Below are 15,888 nucleotides of genomic sequence, written 5' to 3' on the forward strand. Positions count from 1 at the left end.
CCAGTTTTGTGCCAGGTTTAGTCCTGGTGCAGGCTTGGTTTGGTCACATGATTCGGTCCAGTTTTGTGCCAGGTTTAGTCCTGGTGCAGACTTGGTTTGGTCACATGATTCGGTCCTGTTTTGTGCCAGGTTTAGTCCTGGTGCAGGCTTGGTTTGGTCACATGATTCGGTCCTGTTTTGTGCCAGGTTTAGTCCTGGTGCAGGCTTGGTTTGGTCACATGATTCGGTCCTGTTTTGTGCCAGGTTTAGTCCTGGTGCAGGCTTGGTTTGGTCACATGATTCGGTCCAGTTTTGTGCCAGGTTTAGTCCTGGTGCAGACTTGGTTTGGTCACATGATTCGGTCCTGTTTTGTGCCAGGTTTAGTCCTGGTGCAGACTTGGTTTGGTCACATGATTCGGTCCAGTTTTGTGCCAGGTTTAGTCCTGGTGCAGGCTTGGTTTGGTCACATGATTCGGTCCAGTTTTGTGCCAGGTTTAGTCCTGGTGCAGACTTGGTTTGGTCACATGATTCGGTCCTGTTTTGTGCCAGGTTTAGTCCTGGTGCAGGCTTGGTTTGGTCACATGATTCGGTCCAGTTTTGTGCCAGGTTTAGTCCTGGTGCAGGCTTGGTTTGGTCACATGATTCGGTCCTGTTTTGTGCCAGGTTTAGTCCTGGTGCAGGCTTGGTTTGGTCACATGATTCGGTCCTGTTTTGTGCCAGGTTTAGTCCTGGTGCAGACTTGGTTTGGTCACATGATTCGGTCCTGTTTTGTGCCAGGTTTAGTCCCAGTTTTAGGCATAATCCACGACGGTTTAACTCATTTCAAATATATTCCAAGTGCGTATGATTAAATTAAGTTTGACGCAATAATCATCTGTTTGGTGCAGACAATCATACACCTCAGAGGATTTGCATTTATGAAACTATAAAATGCTAGAATTGAAGTGGCAGCTTGTGTCTGAGTGACGAGAGCTGAAGAACGAGCTCCTTCAGTGACTCATTATGTTACACACATTTAGTCCACACTAATGAGCCCGCTGTCCTTTTACTGCCAAAGTGAGGTTTAAAAATGATCAAAACTGCCCTGTCAAGAGTCTTAAAATGAGTGGTTTCATTTTGATCTCTTCATTCTGTCCCTCAGGTCAAATGACTTTTGAGTCTTGAGTCCTATAAAATTGGATTGGATTAAAATTGGATTGGGAGACGTCTTTTTTTTTTTTTTTTACAACTCTTCTGTGATTTATTGATCAATATTTTCAGTACGACCTTCAATACAGCATGAAGAGTACAGAAAGGTCCTTTTAAATGCACAAAGGTCTACTTTTCTGCCTTTCGACTATGACCTCACACACAGACGTGGGATTTACTGTCTTGTTGTTTTTCCAATTTCATTTTGAGATATGTTCGGTGTTTCTTGGAGCAAAGGTCATCCAAGGGTTTTAATGTTCAGTGAATAATATTTAACACAATTTTCTATCTTTTGAATGGTCAAATGTCAATGTCAAAGCTGAGGCCATTTAATTGAGGATTAAAACGTCAGGCAGACATAAACCTTATCAAATTCACATCTCAAAGACTCAATCTACTGTAAATATGTCAATAAAGTAACATTTTAATCTCAAAATAATAAAAATGACTAGATATTAATAAAAAAAATGATGTTTCAAATTACAAATCAAATCAATCCCAGGTTTACACAATCTGAAAAAAGTTTTATTATGTCAATTACAGCAACATCTCCCTTGAGGTCATTGAGAATTTGTCTTGTTCATCTTTGATACATCTTGATTCTGAACAGTTTAGGAGTCTCTCATAAATGTTCTGTGGACTTTCCATGCAGCCGAATGTTTATGTCAGACAAAGTGGTATGGACAGGAGGGACATTTAGAGATTCAAAAATATATTACAGTATCGTTGTACAACCTGCAAAATAGTCATAAAATACTGTAAAATACAAGTTACTGCCTCTTTTGCAGTTAATGGCAGGTGGTATTTTCCAGCCTGACCAGTCAAAACCATTCACTTCCACGAGGCTTTTGAACCATGTCCAATTTAGAACCTCTCGTTCACAATTAACCAAAAACGAGTTCCATTTACGTTATTGCTTAGTGTCCGTTGTGGATTTCATGTCTAACAAACGAGACAAATGTCACAATCGTCTGTGTGCAAGACAACCACAGGTATTTGTGCACAAAATAATCAAACCAGAAGTCAGAATGGCCAGGCTAGGTTCTTCCACATCTCACGAGTTGACAACTTTTACACGTTGTCAGAAGGCGTAAAGACTCGTTTGAGATCATTTGCACATAATTGGTGCAAAGTACAGAATCTGCTAACGACCACAGACCAGGATACATTCCCCTGTGATTAATGAAGCCAATTAAAATGATCCCGACACATTTGGCGAATTGTTTTAAAGTGCTGTAGAACACAGGGCAAGGTGAGGGATTTATAATGATTTTGTAGAGACAAACTCCACTGATGGGAATAACACGTCCCATTTCTCTACAACTGAACCACCTGTCGAACTACAGCGAGTTAGAGCGAGAGACGACCAACTGAGACGGAGAGCAAACACATCATCCATTCACCCTGAGGACCAATTATTGCAGTAAACTACTGCCATTTACATGTTCGTTTGCCAAACATCTACAATAAAATAACTATAGAAAATTAAATCAGAACAATATTATTTATACTGTAAATAATTGTACAAACTGAAGTGTCATGAAGGAGACATAGAAAAGAACAGATTGTTCTAGTGTACAGTCTACTTTGCACATGCATTTTTAAGAGACACACATTCGGAAATATTGGAAAAATCTAATCAAATAGGAAAATACAGGATTAGCTAATTCTAAATCTTATATGATTGCCATTTGCAATAGATCAGCTTTCAAACATGACAGAGCCCTAGTATTACTGTTTTGGGTCAAGTAATGACACAAATTGTATATATTAAGAATCCATTGCCATTTACATTTTTCCATTTTTTTGCAAGGCTGGCTATAAAAAACAAGGCTCAGTTCAATTCAGGAGATAACTGGAAGATGCAAAGCGATCCCTCCCTTAAATCCAACAAGGCAGTAGAGTTCATCTTCACTTTGCTTCAAGTGAATGAGGCCACAGCAGCCGCGCCCTCTGTGCTGTCAGTGTTAGTCCAGAACTTTGACTTTGAGAGGAAGCACCAAAACTCCAGACGAATCCATCCATCCGGCGCTCACTTCACCGGCGCCTCCTGGAACACACCAGTCACACATGTTCACCACGAGCCTGTGACAAACTGCTATTCAAAAGTATATAACATACATCTGTGACCAAGCACAATAAGACATGATGTAGGAAGCTATTTACAGTTATAAATGATCACATATATTTATATCAATGTTACTTACAGTCTAAAATGGACTCAATACAGAAAGCTATTAAACAAGCACGAGCATGAACTATTTCCAATCCAAAACATTTCTCTCAAACTAATTAGTCTCAAAAATGCTCTTCCAGCTGGCATCTGCTTTCTGGCATTACTTTGTGACACCAAATGTTAAATTAGTTTTCGGTTTTCATCATCCGTCATTTTTAACATCTGCTGTGTTATTATGATTCGATTATGATCAAATATGGAATGATAATATTGGTGCATGAGTGTGCCAAAAGATGCATCACTTTTGGCAACGGTTGTTTGTAATTGCCTCTTATCAAGAAGAGCACAAAAGCACAACTTTCATGCGTCAACACTCACGCGGAACAGAAATGAAGTTAAATTTGACAATAACAAGTGGAGATCTCACCTGAGAGTCTTTAGTCTCCTCACTGGGCTGCTCCTCGGCCTGTCCCGGGGCAGACGCGGCTGTGGCCTGAGCGCTGCGGGTGATGGGACCTCCTGATCGGCTTCGGAGGGAGAAGCGCTCCTTCTTCCCTGGAGGGGACTTGGTCTCGGCTGGTTTCTTGGGCGTTGCTTCTTTGCCTTTGGGCTGAGACTTCGGGGCAGGTTTCTGTGGGGGGTCAGCAGGGGGGTCAGCGGGGGCAGGGGGCGCAGGAGGCACGGACTGAGGTGAGCCTTTCTTTGCCTTTTTTGAGGGAGGTGGTTTGGCCTCTGGGAGGGAGACTTGTTTCTTGGGTCTTCCTGGTCCTCCTTTTCCTTTGCTGGGCTGAGTGGGCTCTGGTTCTGCCGCCCCGGAGCTGCGTGCTCTGGTTTTACCCAGCGGCTTGGCCCCTGCCTCTGTCTGAGCCGGTTCGGGGTCTACCCCCTTCTTCCTCAGGCTCATGCTCTTGTCAATCACTGGGGCGGGTTCCTTCTTCATCTCAGCAGCAGCTGCCTTTTTGCCTTTCTTCACCACAGGCCTCATGGGGCAGCTCAGAGAGTGCTTGGTGAGGCTGGCGGTGTAGCTGAACTCGCGGCTGCAGTGTGGGCAGAGGTTTGCACTGGGAGAGTCCTGCTCTTCCTCAGCTTTTACAGGAGAGGTCTTTATGTTTGTGGCAGATTTATTTCTCTGAGAAATGGCCTTTTGGACCAGCTGGTTCTTCTTCTTGCTCAGCGCACTCATTTTCATTTTGCCAGTTTCAATGTTAAAGTTGAGTCTCTTTGGCTGGCCCATCCTCCTGAACGCCCCCAGCCTTGCCGCCGCCGCCGTGGGCGACACCACTCCATTTGGAGACTTGACGATCTGCTTGAGGGGAATGGGGTTCTTCTTGGGAGTGTAGCGCTTCTTGTCACTAGCATTAGCACAGGCCAGTATGTGTTGGTGCAGCTCGGGCATGTTGTCAAAGCTGTTGCCACATTTGGTGCAGCGAATGGCAGTGCTGAAGGTCTGGGGGATGTTGTGAGTTGTGAAGTTTGTCGCCGATGCTACTGAGGCGTGAGATCGGCTGTGGTAGGGGAACGGAGGGGGTTTGAAACTCGGGTAGTGCTGGTTGATGCCCAGGCGGACGTCGGGCCCTTTAGGCTTTCCTCCCTCTGAAGCCATGATCTTTATTGTAGTGTACAGCTCTTCGTTGGGGTCCTCAGCCTCCTCTTGTGTGTGATTCCCGTTCACATCCGGCTCCTCTCGCTCCGTCTCAGTGTTTGTGGGAACTTCCTCTGAAAGTTCTGCTGCTGGTGTGGAAGGGCTGCTCTCGTCTTTGGCTCTGGTTGGATCGGTGTAGTTCTGTGGCCGGAGCTTGCCACTTTCTACAGTAGTGTGTGTGCATGGCGCGTTGGGGTGGAGATCTTGCTGATGCTGCTCGAGATTGCAAAGGAAGGCAAACTCCTTCGAACAAACGGAGCAGACGTAAATCGTTCCGACCCCGTGTAGTGTGGACCGGTGTTCCAGGAGCCCCGGGCCGTCGGTGAAAAGCTGAACGCAAAACTCGCATTTGAAAGGCCACTCTTCTGCGTGTGCTGTGATGTGTCCCGATAGCTCTTTGATCGAGTCGAACGGTTCGTCACAAACGTTGCACACAAAAGTCTTACAGTAATCCAAGTCGTTTTCCTCCTCCGCAGTTTTAGCGGCGTCAGCATTAGGGTCGACTTTAACCTCGGGCGCGTGGTTTGAAATTGGACTCCCGTCTACACCGTTTTGTTCCTCTTCTTTAATCTGGATGTGTTCTGGAATTGTAAAGTTTGGAGAAGGCGATTTGGGGGGGACAGGAGAGGATGCAGTCGATGCTTTCGGTGACATAGCAGCGTCATCACAACTTGGAGATTTCTCTACTTTTGTCTCCATGTTACTTTCCATTTTTCCATTTAGCAAACCTGTCGAAGTTTCAACAGGAGAAGTGTCTTGCCTCATGGGTTCATGATCTACGGAAAGACTCAGTGAGCTGGGAGAATTTGTAAACGCTTCTTCTTGGCGGCCATTTTCAATGTCCGGTCTCTTAGTGTCTTCATCGCTCTTTTCATTCTCAGCCTCGACTTCAGCGTCGCTTAGTTCCGATCTCGGGGACATTTTCAGCGAGAGCACGGGGAGCGGTCTCAGTTCCGCCGACTCCGAAGGCTGCGAGAGAGGAGAGCTCGGCATTATGGGAGGCGGGGACGGGATGGTGGGTAGGACGGGTGGGGGCGGAGTCGGCGACGTCAAGATGTCGCACATGGGAGATGACGGGTTCAGCGTGACGGGGGTCAAGGACGGCGGAGAGGGGTTGCCGCTGTCGGGTGTTACGTTCGGAGAGCAGGAGGGAGCGGCGGTCGGGCTCTCGTCTCCGGGCAGGGGAAGACCTACGTATTTGTTCATGAGCACTTTCTCCAGCATGCTAGTGTTTGGTTTTCGCTTTTTGACTGGCGGCTGCGGACCTGGGCTTCCCTTTAACTCCGGTTCAATGCTGTGCTTGCAACTTAAATCTAGAGCTCCATCGCCGAGAACTTTCATAACATTGTCACTTTTTCGAGTGAATGAATTCGACAGGTCTAATGGCTGTTGATTACAAATATTATCACCACTGTTAGATGACGAATGCCCTTGTGTCGTGTTTTCAGGGAGCTCTTCGTCTTTTCTATCATTCATACTGCAAGGTAGTAGTGACATGCTGTGGCTTTCTAACTTTGGCACCTTAAGCAAATACGGATTGAACCCGTCGGATTTTTCGACTTTAGCGGGAGGGCTGAGCTGCGGAGACGCTGGGGGAGAAGCGGTTCTTCTTTTGAACCGACCCGAAGTCCCTTGCATTGGTGTGACTGAGGCTAGTCTATGGCTTTCGGTCAAGAGGGCGACGGTGGCCTTTTGCATGTCTTGTGTCTGAAGTAGCTGTTTAAGCTTGGGGGAAAGGTAGACAGTTTTTTCACGCTGAAACGAGGACGGGTCTTGTTGGAACAATCCTCCCACTAACATGCTCGACGAGGATGAAGATGAGGGTGGACAGACTGTTAATGATTGAGTGTCGGTCTCTACTTTCAGATTTGGGACGAGCGGAGGTGTAGAAGTCCTCCTTTTCCCTGTACCTTTCCCGATATTGGCAACTTGCTTTGTTGTGCTCAATCTCGGCTCAACCTTTAGTGCCTGAGTAAGCTGACTTGGACTGATTATACCAAAAAGAGCAGCAGATCTCGAATCCACTTCGATCACGTCGCAACTACTCGCAGCGCTGGTCGAGACAATTTTACCGTCAATGTAGTAGTTCAAATTATCAGATATGTTTTTGGAAATATCGACGGCATAGTCATCCCGGTCGGTTTCGTCTTCCGTGTCCGCACTGGGCATATAGACTGGAGGTGGGCTCGCACTAGGGGATTCGCCGGGGAGTTGTTGCGCTTCTTGAAGAAGCATACCTTTCCTCCGCACCCCCTTTGGTAATAAATGACGCTCGTGTATCCTGCGCTGGTGTCGTCGCATGTTGGTGTGCGTGCCAAATGCTTTGTTACAATACTTGCACGGATGCAGCTCCTTTGACTCCCCGTTTTCTTCCATAACAAACGGTCGATCCGCGATCAACTCTTTTTTCTGCATGTCCATGTTGTGCATAACAGCCCCGGTGAGTTGCGTTCCTATGGCTGTGTAGTGGCTCGTCACGTTTGTAAAAACAGGACTTGATGCATTTGTTTGTGCTACATTACTCAATAGATGTGCAGTTCCGGCCAAAGACCCGGGGTTTTTCTTGAACCCGTTTTCGTGTCTCCTCTCGTGCCGCCGCCGCCCTACCTGCGAGCTAAACGCCTTGCTGCAGTATCGGCAGCTATACATTTGAGGGGGCTGGTTGGAGGCGGAGTGGATGTGTAGGTGCCTCTCCAGCCCTTGCTTGGTAGAAAAATGGCGTTCACATTGATGACAGGGATACAAGCCATGTGGGTCCCCTTCAAGGTCAGGGTCATAATCAGGATCTATCTCTGCGTTGTGCCCTGAATGGGTTGACTCTGTATTAAACGAATGGCTTTCTTTATTGGTGTCAGCGCTGGTCACGGACTGGCGAGGCTGCCCCTGCACAAATGAATACGGAGCATCTTTCTGTTGGACGTCTTCCTCTAATTCATCACCATCTTCCTCCATTTGTTCTTCCTCCTCATCCTGTCCTTTTCCTCTGTCATACATAACTTTCTCCACTTCCCTGTGGTTCATGCTGGCAACAGCGTTAGTTTGCTGTATATCTATAGAGGGCCTCTGATCCTCCTCAGTGACACCTAAAACACACAAGCGAGAATGCATTTAGTTCAAAATGGCAAACTACTAGTTTACATACTATGAAATAACTTATGCTGTGACAAAACATACCGTCATCCCCATCCCACATCTCCGTTGCACTGAGCTCAGCTGTGCACGTTTCCCCAAATCCACCCAAACCAGCCGGGCTGGCTCTCTCAAGCAGCTTTCTTCTGGCTGCAAGTCAAATGCACTTCACTTAGAAGCCAACAAGGAAGCAAACATGCAGGGTAATGTACATTGTATGGTTAAAGAGGAACATTCAGAAGAAATATAAAAGGATTCTCAAAGTACTTTTTAAAATACTCCAGCTTATTGGACAACACTTAACTATTTGTGAATTAATTTATGCTCAAATTAAATGTAATGCATCTTCTATAGTTTATGTATAACTTTTGTTTTGTTTGTTTTGGTGAATGAGATTGTTTTTTATACAACTAAATTAACAAATGAGGGGATGCATAAAACTATTCAATAAAATATAAAAGCGGAACTCTTCACTAAAGTTTGCATTAGTGACTTAATATAAAACAATAACAATACGGATATCAATTGGCCAATCTGACAAACAGGACACTATTAAGGGTGTGTAAGCCTCAGGCTCAAGAGGCTTCCCTGGCACCTCATCATCAGTGGAGTGTCAACAAGGTCATCTGACCTGGCCCACAAAGCCCGATTCATACCAGGGCGCTCCGCTCAGCAGCACAATACAAATGTAACATGTCAGGGAGACATCATTACATGTACAGTTGTACTTTGATTACATCATTCTACAGAAAATCTAGCAGTGTTGATATAGCAATTAACAATAAACTAAATATTGTATCTTGAATGGGCAAAAGTCCTCAAAATAACACCCATAAACAGGAGACTAAATCCCATATAGGATAGGTTACATAATGGATCTGTTAAACATAAAGAACTTTTGACAACCACAGTAAAATATTATCTACAATTCTTATATTAATACAACTATTGAACTTGTTGAGTTTGAATAAGTCTGTGTATTCGCTGAGTATAACAACATCAGTATCCTTCAATACTACGCAGCATGAAATGACATGAGAAAAGGAATAGAACCACACTTTAGTAACAGATATTCCTTAGATATATTACACAGATGAGGTATGAGATATGTTTAGAACAGATAATCTCTTGATAACTGTAATATCATAACTGTCCTTAATAGTTATGATATTACAGGCCTATAACAGACTGAAGGCACAGGCCAGGCCTACTTGTTTTGGATGCAAGTTAGTGATCATCCAGGAAGCCTTTTTAGATTTGCATTCTAATGCCATCCAACAAAGTGTAAGTGTATTTTAAACTCGCCTATTCGACCGTAAAATTACAACAGCACTGTGTTAAAGAAGACAGTATTTCCTTAGTTAGTGGCAGATAAATGCAGTTTAGAGGCCTTTAGATGCCATCAGTTTTTTCCAAGGCAACACCATGTCCAAAGTTCATGGTGAAAAAGGTTAGTGTGTTTATAACATGGGCTCATGACACGTCTGTAACTACTTCTTTCATTCATGATATTTAGATGTAATTAAGTCTCTTAGATCATTATCACCCATTAGTTACAATGATAATTACTGTTATTTTAACACATTTTGCTCCATAATAACACTATATTTTTCGGCTAATGGAGGTAGAACGCGGTTCGCTTGACAATAATAAGTGATTTAAAAAGGTGTTTACGCGTTTCTTTGGAGCCACAGAGCCAACATTAGAGCGAGATGTCCGAGGTACGTGCAGCAGACTTAGCCTCGTAGCCTCATGCTAAGTCTGACAACTCGATAGACTGGTTTACACGACACCAACATCACTTTCCTCGCTCGTGTTCATCTACAGACTAAATATTACACGTCTGCTGTGCGTGTAAAGCGCGTGTTGTTCCGTAATTACGCTTTAACGACGCGGAAAGTGCACCAAAAGACACTTGGCTAGTCGGCTAACATGCTAGGCCATCATCTAACACACTCAGAAGGATGGCTTTTCTAAAGGAAGGTCACATCCTCGACAACTCCTTCGGCACAAGAGGAGGAAAACGTACTGGACGGACGCGTACGTGTGCCACGGAGCCCCCGGCACGCCACACGCACACGTCCCGGGCGCGGACGGTCGCGTTCACATCCACGTTCGCGGTGACTTTAGACACGCGTAACAAAGTCGAGAGCAGCGGCACATCGCAACATTAGCCGCTCCACACTCGCTAGCCGCGCGGAACTTCGACCAAAGCGACAAAGAACTGCGCGTGGAGCGGCTCTAACGCGGTGTTCGTGGCGGGCGCGGGGCCGGCGGGAGCCCCGGCGTGCTCGCGGTGGTGGATCGGGCCTCACCTCGCTTTGCTCCGGGTGTTTGCCCGCAGTTGGCTCGCGCTTCCTCCGGTGCAGCTGTTACCTCGGGCTTGTCTTCTTGCACACTGTACCACAGCAGCAGCTCCTCGCCCGCTCCGATAGGCTGCAACAATGAGAGAAAAGAGGAGGAAGGAAGGAGGAAGGTCAGCCACCAATCACACGGGAGTTTGCTCAGAGCCAGACACGGTATTTGGGACACGGTGCATCTCATCTGTCTTCAGGGGGGCGAGGGGATTTGACAGTTTCGGCCTAATCTGCAGGAGGCAGTCTGCAGCTCCATCCTCGTGCTGCTGCCTGATAATAACTGCAGCTCGAACTGCTCAGAGTTACAGGGACTAACTTTTTACTCCTCTGTGTTGATCATCAAATACTAGAGTGCAACTGTGTTCATTTTCAAGCAGGGGTTTCTCTTATCTGGCTATAAAAAAGACAAAATTATCCTCTTTACTGTCGGAACAACTGAGACATGTCTCGTGTTAAACTGGGGGAAATCAGTGATTTCTGATCAGCTGCTAAAGTGGGACTGTCCCAGGTAAATGGGGACATCAGGTCACCCAGCACCGTCTCTAAGAGTATATACTGACTCCACAAACGTTTTTTCTTCATTATAGTGGAAATTGGTCTTTTGTAAGCTTCATGGATTGAGTGCTGAGTAATAATGGTGATCAGTAAGTATAATAAAAAGTCTGTAGTGTTTAAAGTGTGCCACCCACTTTCTATATTTGGCACAAATGAACTCTTTACATCTTCTTTGTTGCCAAAGGCTCTCATGACATTCATTTACAGTCATCACAGAGGATACTCAGCATCACTGGTGAGACTTGAGCATCCTGTAAATGCTGACGGGTAAAGAAGCTCCATGGAGTCGTAAAAGGAGTGAGTGAGTGAGTGAGTGCATATTAATGAGACCTTCCTAATTACCTACACATTTCACAACACAACCTGGGCGTGTCCCAGTTTTTTAAACCTGCTCACCCTCGTGATGGGAACAATACTTGTAATGTATTTAGTTACACAATACTGAATACCTACTGAAAATATTTCTGAACATTTTCTGTAACATGGTTCAATCATAGTATTTGAATACTTAAAATACTTTCACATTGCATGTATCTGCATTCTATTATAGTGTGGTATAGAAACATTTTATAAGTCAGCAGAATAAAATTGTATTTGCTTCTGCTAATGTAAACATTTGTACACAACCCAATTAACATAAGTGAGAAATTACATTCAGTTTAAAGGCTCATGCAATGTATTCCTGGATGCGTTACAAGTAGTTTAGGACCGTGTACAATACCTTCACCTCATCAGGAGAGGTGCATTGTACCAGGCATTTACACACATCTAATCAAGTCTAAGAAAGTACACTTGCTTTGATATGTTTTAAGTTTCATAAAGAAGTGATGAATGATAGTTTGTTTCCATCTGTACAGAAGCAGCTCGTCTGTCTGTCTGTCTGTCTGTCTGTCTGTCTCTGTGTGTGTGTGTGTGTGTGTGTGTGTGTGTCTGTGTGTCTGTGTGTCTGTGTGTCTGTGTGTCTGTGTGTCTGTGTGTGTCTGTGTGTCTGTGTGTGTGTGTGTGTGTGTGTGTCTGTGTGTCTGTGTGTCTGTCTGTCTGTCTGTGTGTGTGTGTGTCTGTGTGTCTGTGTGTCTGTGTGTCTGTCTGTCTGTGTGTGTGTGTGTGTGTGTGTGTGTGTGTGTCTGTGTGTCTGTGTGTCTGTGTGTCTGTGTGTGTGTCTGTCTGTCTGTCTGTGTGTGTGTGTGTGTCTGTGTGTCTGTGTGTCTGTGTGTCTGTCTGTGTGTCTGTGTGTCTGTGTGTGTGTCTGTCTGTCTGTCTGTGTGTGTGTGTGTGTGTGTGTGTGTGTCTGTGTGTCTGTGTGTCTGTGTGTGTCTGTCTGTCTGTCTGTGTGTGTGTGTGTCTGTGTGTCTGTGTGTCTGTGTGTCTGTGTGTCTGTCTGTGTGTCTGTGTGTCTGTGTGTCTGTGTCTAACCCTTAGAGTTTTGTAGTAAATGGCTCGGTTGGTTTCCAGCGCGCACACATTCTGCTCTTCTCTGGAGCGCGCCCAGTTCACATAGCGCAGCCAGTTTCCCTTCAGAGGATCAGTGGCATCTACACACATCCAGCCACCACTGGGACAGTACACCTACAAATACAAAGAGCAAGAGTGTAAATACTTTCATAGCAATGAAAGTTTAAAATAGCTGTATTTATATTTAACGTGTAGATGGTGGAGAGCTATACTTTGGCTGGGTTTTAGTAACGACATGTTTAAGGAAAGACGTAGTTGGCAGTGCAGACGTACCTCCCACATGTAAACTTTACTGGTCACCTGGGACCTTTCCTTCTTTTCTCCCACAAATGGACCAAACCTCCTGCCTTTGGGGATGAGCTGAGTGGCCCAGACCCCTGAATACAGGAAAGAAGTTAAATCAAAATGACTGCATTATCATACAAACATCATTTTAGTATCATATCACTGGGTCAAGACCTCCACAACCTCTAAAAAGAGTTAAATTCATTCTCTCGTCGGATCATTGTACGGGAACAATAATGAAAAACTGACAGGTAATTGCAATGCCAGCAAATATACAAACTTCTATCCACAAACACATTAGTAGTAGTGTTGTCACAATTCTAAAATGCTAAACTCAAGTTCAATAGTAAAAAACTACAACAACAACAAAACAATACACAACATCAATTTAGATATTTCACAATAACTCATTTCCAAACCAAAATAATAGTGCTTTCTTTGGAATTACCATGTGGTCTTACACTTTGATCAAGGCTATTGTAAAAATACTACAGTGTATCCAGTGTATCAAATTAGTTCAAATTAGTCATTAGTTTTAGTATTGATTATTAACCAGACTGCAACAAGTTCATCGATTCATCGCAACTAATTGATTATTTAAATAATTGTCGGCTAATTTAGAAATTTAATGATCGTTAACTGCTTTATACGCAGGTTCCAACATGCCATGAGCAGAGGAAATACTTTTAATGACTCAAAATGCATCCGCAACTGCATTTGACCAAATCCCTATTTGGTCCATAACGTGCTCCACCAGGATCCTCCACCAGGGTGAGGATCCTCCACCAGGGTGAGGATCCTCCACCAGGATGAGGATCCTCCACCAGGGTGAGGATCCTCCACCAGGATCCTCCACCAGGGTGAGGATCCTCCACCAGGGTGAGGATCCTCCACCAGGATGAGGATCCTCCACTAGGGTGAGGATCCTCCACCAGGATGAGGATCCTCCCCCAGGATCCTCCACCAGGATCCTCCACCAGGATCCTCCACCAGGATCCTCCACCAGGATCCTCCACCAGGATGAGGATCCTCCACCAGGATCCTCCACCAGGATCCTCCACCAGGATCCTCCACCAGGATGAGGATCCTCCACTAGGGTGAGGATCCTCCACCAGGATGAGGATCCTCCACCAGGATCCTCCACCAGGATCCTCCACCAGGATGAGGATCCTCCACTAGGGTGAGGATCCTCCACCAGGATGAGGATCCTCCACTAGGGTGAGGATCCTCCACCAGGATGAGGATCCTCCACCAGAATCCTCCACCAGGATGAGGATCCTCCACCAGGATCCTCCACCAGGATCCTCCACCAGGATGAGGATCCTCCACCAGGATCCTCCACCAGGATGAGGATCCTCCACCAGCTTCACTTGAGCTTCATCTGCGCCAAACGTAGTCAAAATCTTCTGTGACTTTTGCGTTCGAAACAGCTCATCGAATAATCGCTAGACTAATAAATTACCGTATTTTCCGGACTTTTTTCATAGTTTTGGCCGGGGTGCAACTTATACTTCTATTTATACTTATATACTTATACTCTGGAGCAACTTACATGTGATATTATTTGTTATTTTCACACTTGCAACCGCATTTCATACTCCAGTGCAACTTATATATGTTTTTTTCTTCTCTATTATGCTTTTTTTTTAGCTGGTGCGACTTATACTCCGGTGCGACTTATAGTCCAGAAAATACTGTAGCTAAATGCTTGTTAGTTGCAGCCCCCGGCACTGCATCAAAGCTAATTGAGGGTTTAAACAGCATAATAAGTAAGTCTGTGCATATTTCATTCGAGTTCTTCTGGAGTCACAACAATAAGAGAATGTAGTCGTATCTCTTTATTCGCTCACAGCCTTTGACTTCACAGACTTTTAGATGAACGACCCGCAGCAGACTCGTTGATTGAGTTTCTCACCTATGCGGTTTCGATTGGTCGCCGAGTGTCCCAGTCTCAGGTATTCAGGTAAACCCACCCACACATGAGGCGGGACTTCCTCTAAAGTCTCCACTGAGCCTCGGCTGAGATCCATGTCAATCACACAGCACCTGCAGCAGACAGAAGATGCACACAACCTTAGACTAAATCATGACTCTTAATATTGACATTTGTTTAACTCTGCTATTTAAATATTACAAAACGCACCCATTTTTATTAAATACTAGTTAGTTAATAATAGTTAAGTCTCTTCAGGTTTGAGAACATAAGGCTCACAGCAGGTTTTCTTACTCATTCTCCACATCAACTTAAAAAAAATAATATTCATATGTCTGGTATAATGCGACAAACATTGAAGCTTTATTTCTAATTCAAAACCGGCCAAGAAAATGTCAAACTTTTGAGGGCCAAAGACACGAAGTAGAAGTCTGAACCGGGAAACAGGGCGAACCATGAAACGCTCTGACTGAAAGTACTATTCACCACTAACAACAACAAACTATGTCTAGTGGCTGTTAAATAACCAAAAAACAAGTACATTTGTTGCAATCCATTCAGAATCCATAGTCTGACTTCAAAATATGTTTCTTTTCTCGAATAATGAGGACGGAACGTTATGAGTGACAGTGTACTGAGCCGGTCGAGGGGCCATGTAATGCTAAAGTGGTAAAGAGAAGGAAATAAAGAGTAATATTGCTTTAAAACTACTCATGTAAGAGTAGAACAAGTATTTTGGGAAATTACCACAATAGTCTGGATGTAAAATGTGTTTAAAATCTGATGTATGAGGCAATGAAATCAGATAAAACGTTACATAATGCACGGACTAATAACAAATGTGAAGGTGAAAGAAGCACAAATGTTTGAATCATATAATATTGTAAACATAAAGCTTTTGTCACATGTGGGAGGAGTAACCAACACAATGCTGTTACTACAACTAAAAATGTAACTATAGAAGTAAAAGAATCAAGGCTTTTAGTGTCATCGTCATAGAAAACAACAACATCATGTGTAGAGCATCAAAAACAGCATCATTTTAATGAAAGTGCAATACAAAGACGCAGTATCGCAAAAACAGAAAACCTTTCAGACAAAACTACAATAAAAAGCACAGATTTGTACATTTAGAGCAGATGGAGGAGACAGATGATGTAAAATGTGATGTTTCTGAACAGGACGTGGCCCA

At 44.5% G+C, this 15,888-nt stretch overlaps 1 protein-coding gene across 1 annotated transcript; it reads right to left on the reverse strand.

Annotated features, from left to right (window-relative positions):
* Positions 1-1,670: 1,670 nt before the first annotated feature.
* prdm2b (PR domain containing 2, with ZNF domain b) lies at positions 1,671-14,797 on the reverse strand. The gene is made up of 7 exons (XM_072452541.1): positions 14,679-14,797; positions 12,752-12,855; positions 12,440-12,592; positions 10,430-10,550; positions 8,160-8,264; positions 3,771-8,068; positions 1,671-3,217 (listed from the first exon to the last, which is right to left on the reverse strand). Exons 1-7 carry the CDS (start codon positions 14,791-14,793, stop codon positions 3,200-3,202), a joined length of 4,914 nt encoding a protein of 1,637 aa, XP_072308642.1. The 5' UTR covers positions 14,794-14,797; the 3' UTR covers positions 1,671-3,199.
* Positions 14,798-15,888: the final 1,091 nt, after the last annotated feature.

The sequence above is a fragment of the Eucyclogobius newberryi genome, unplaced genomic scaffold, assembly GCF_026437365.1.
Source record: "Eucyclogobius newberryi isolate DKJ021-1_F unplaced genomic scaffold, fEucNew1.0.hap1 SCAF_19, whole genome shotgun sequence".
NCBI classification, from domain to species: domain Eukaryota; kingdom Metazoa; phylum Chordata; class Actinopteri; order Gobiiformes; family Gobiidae; genus Eucyclogobius; species Eucyclogobius newberryi.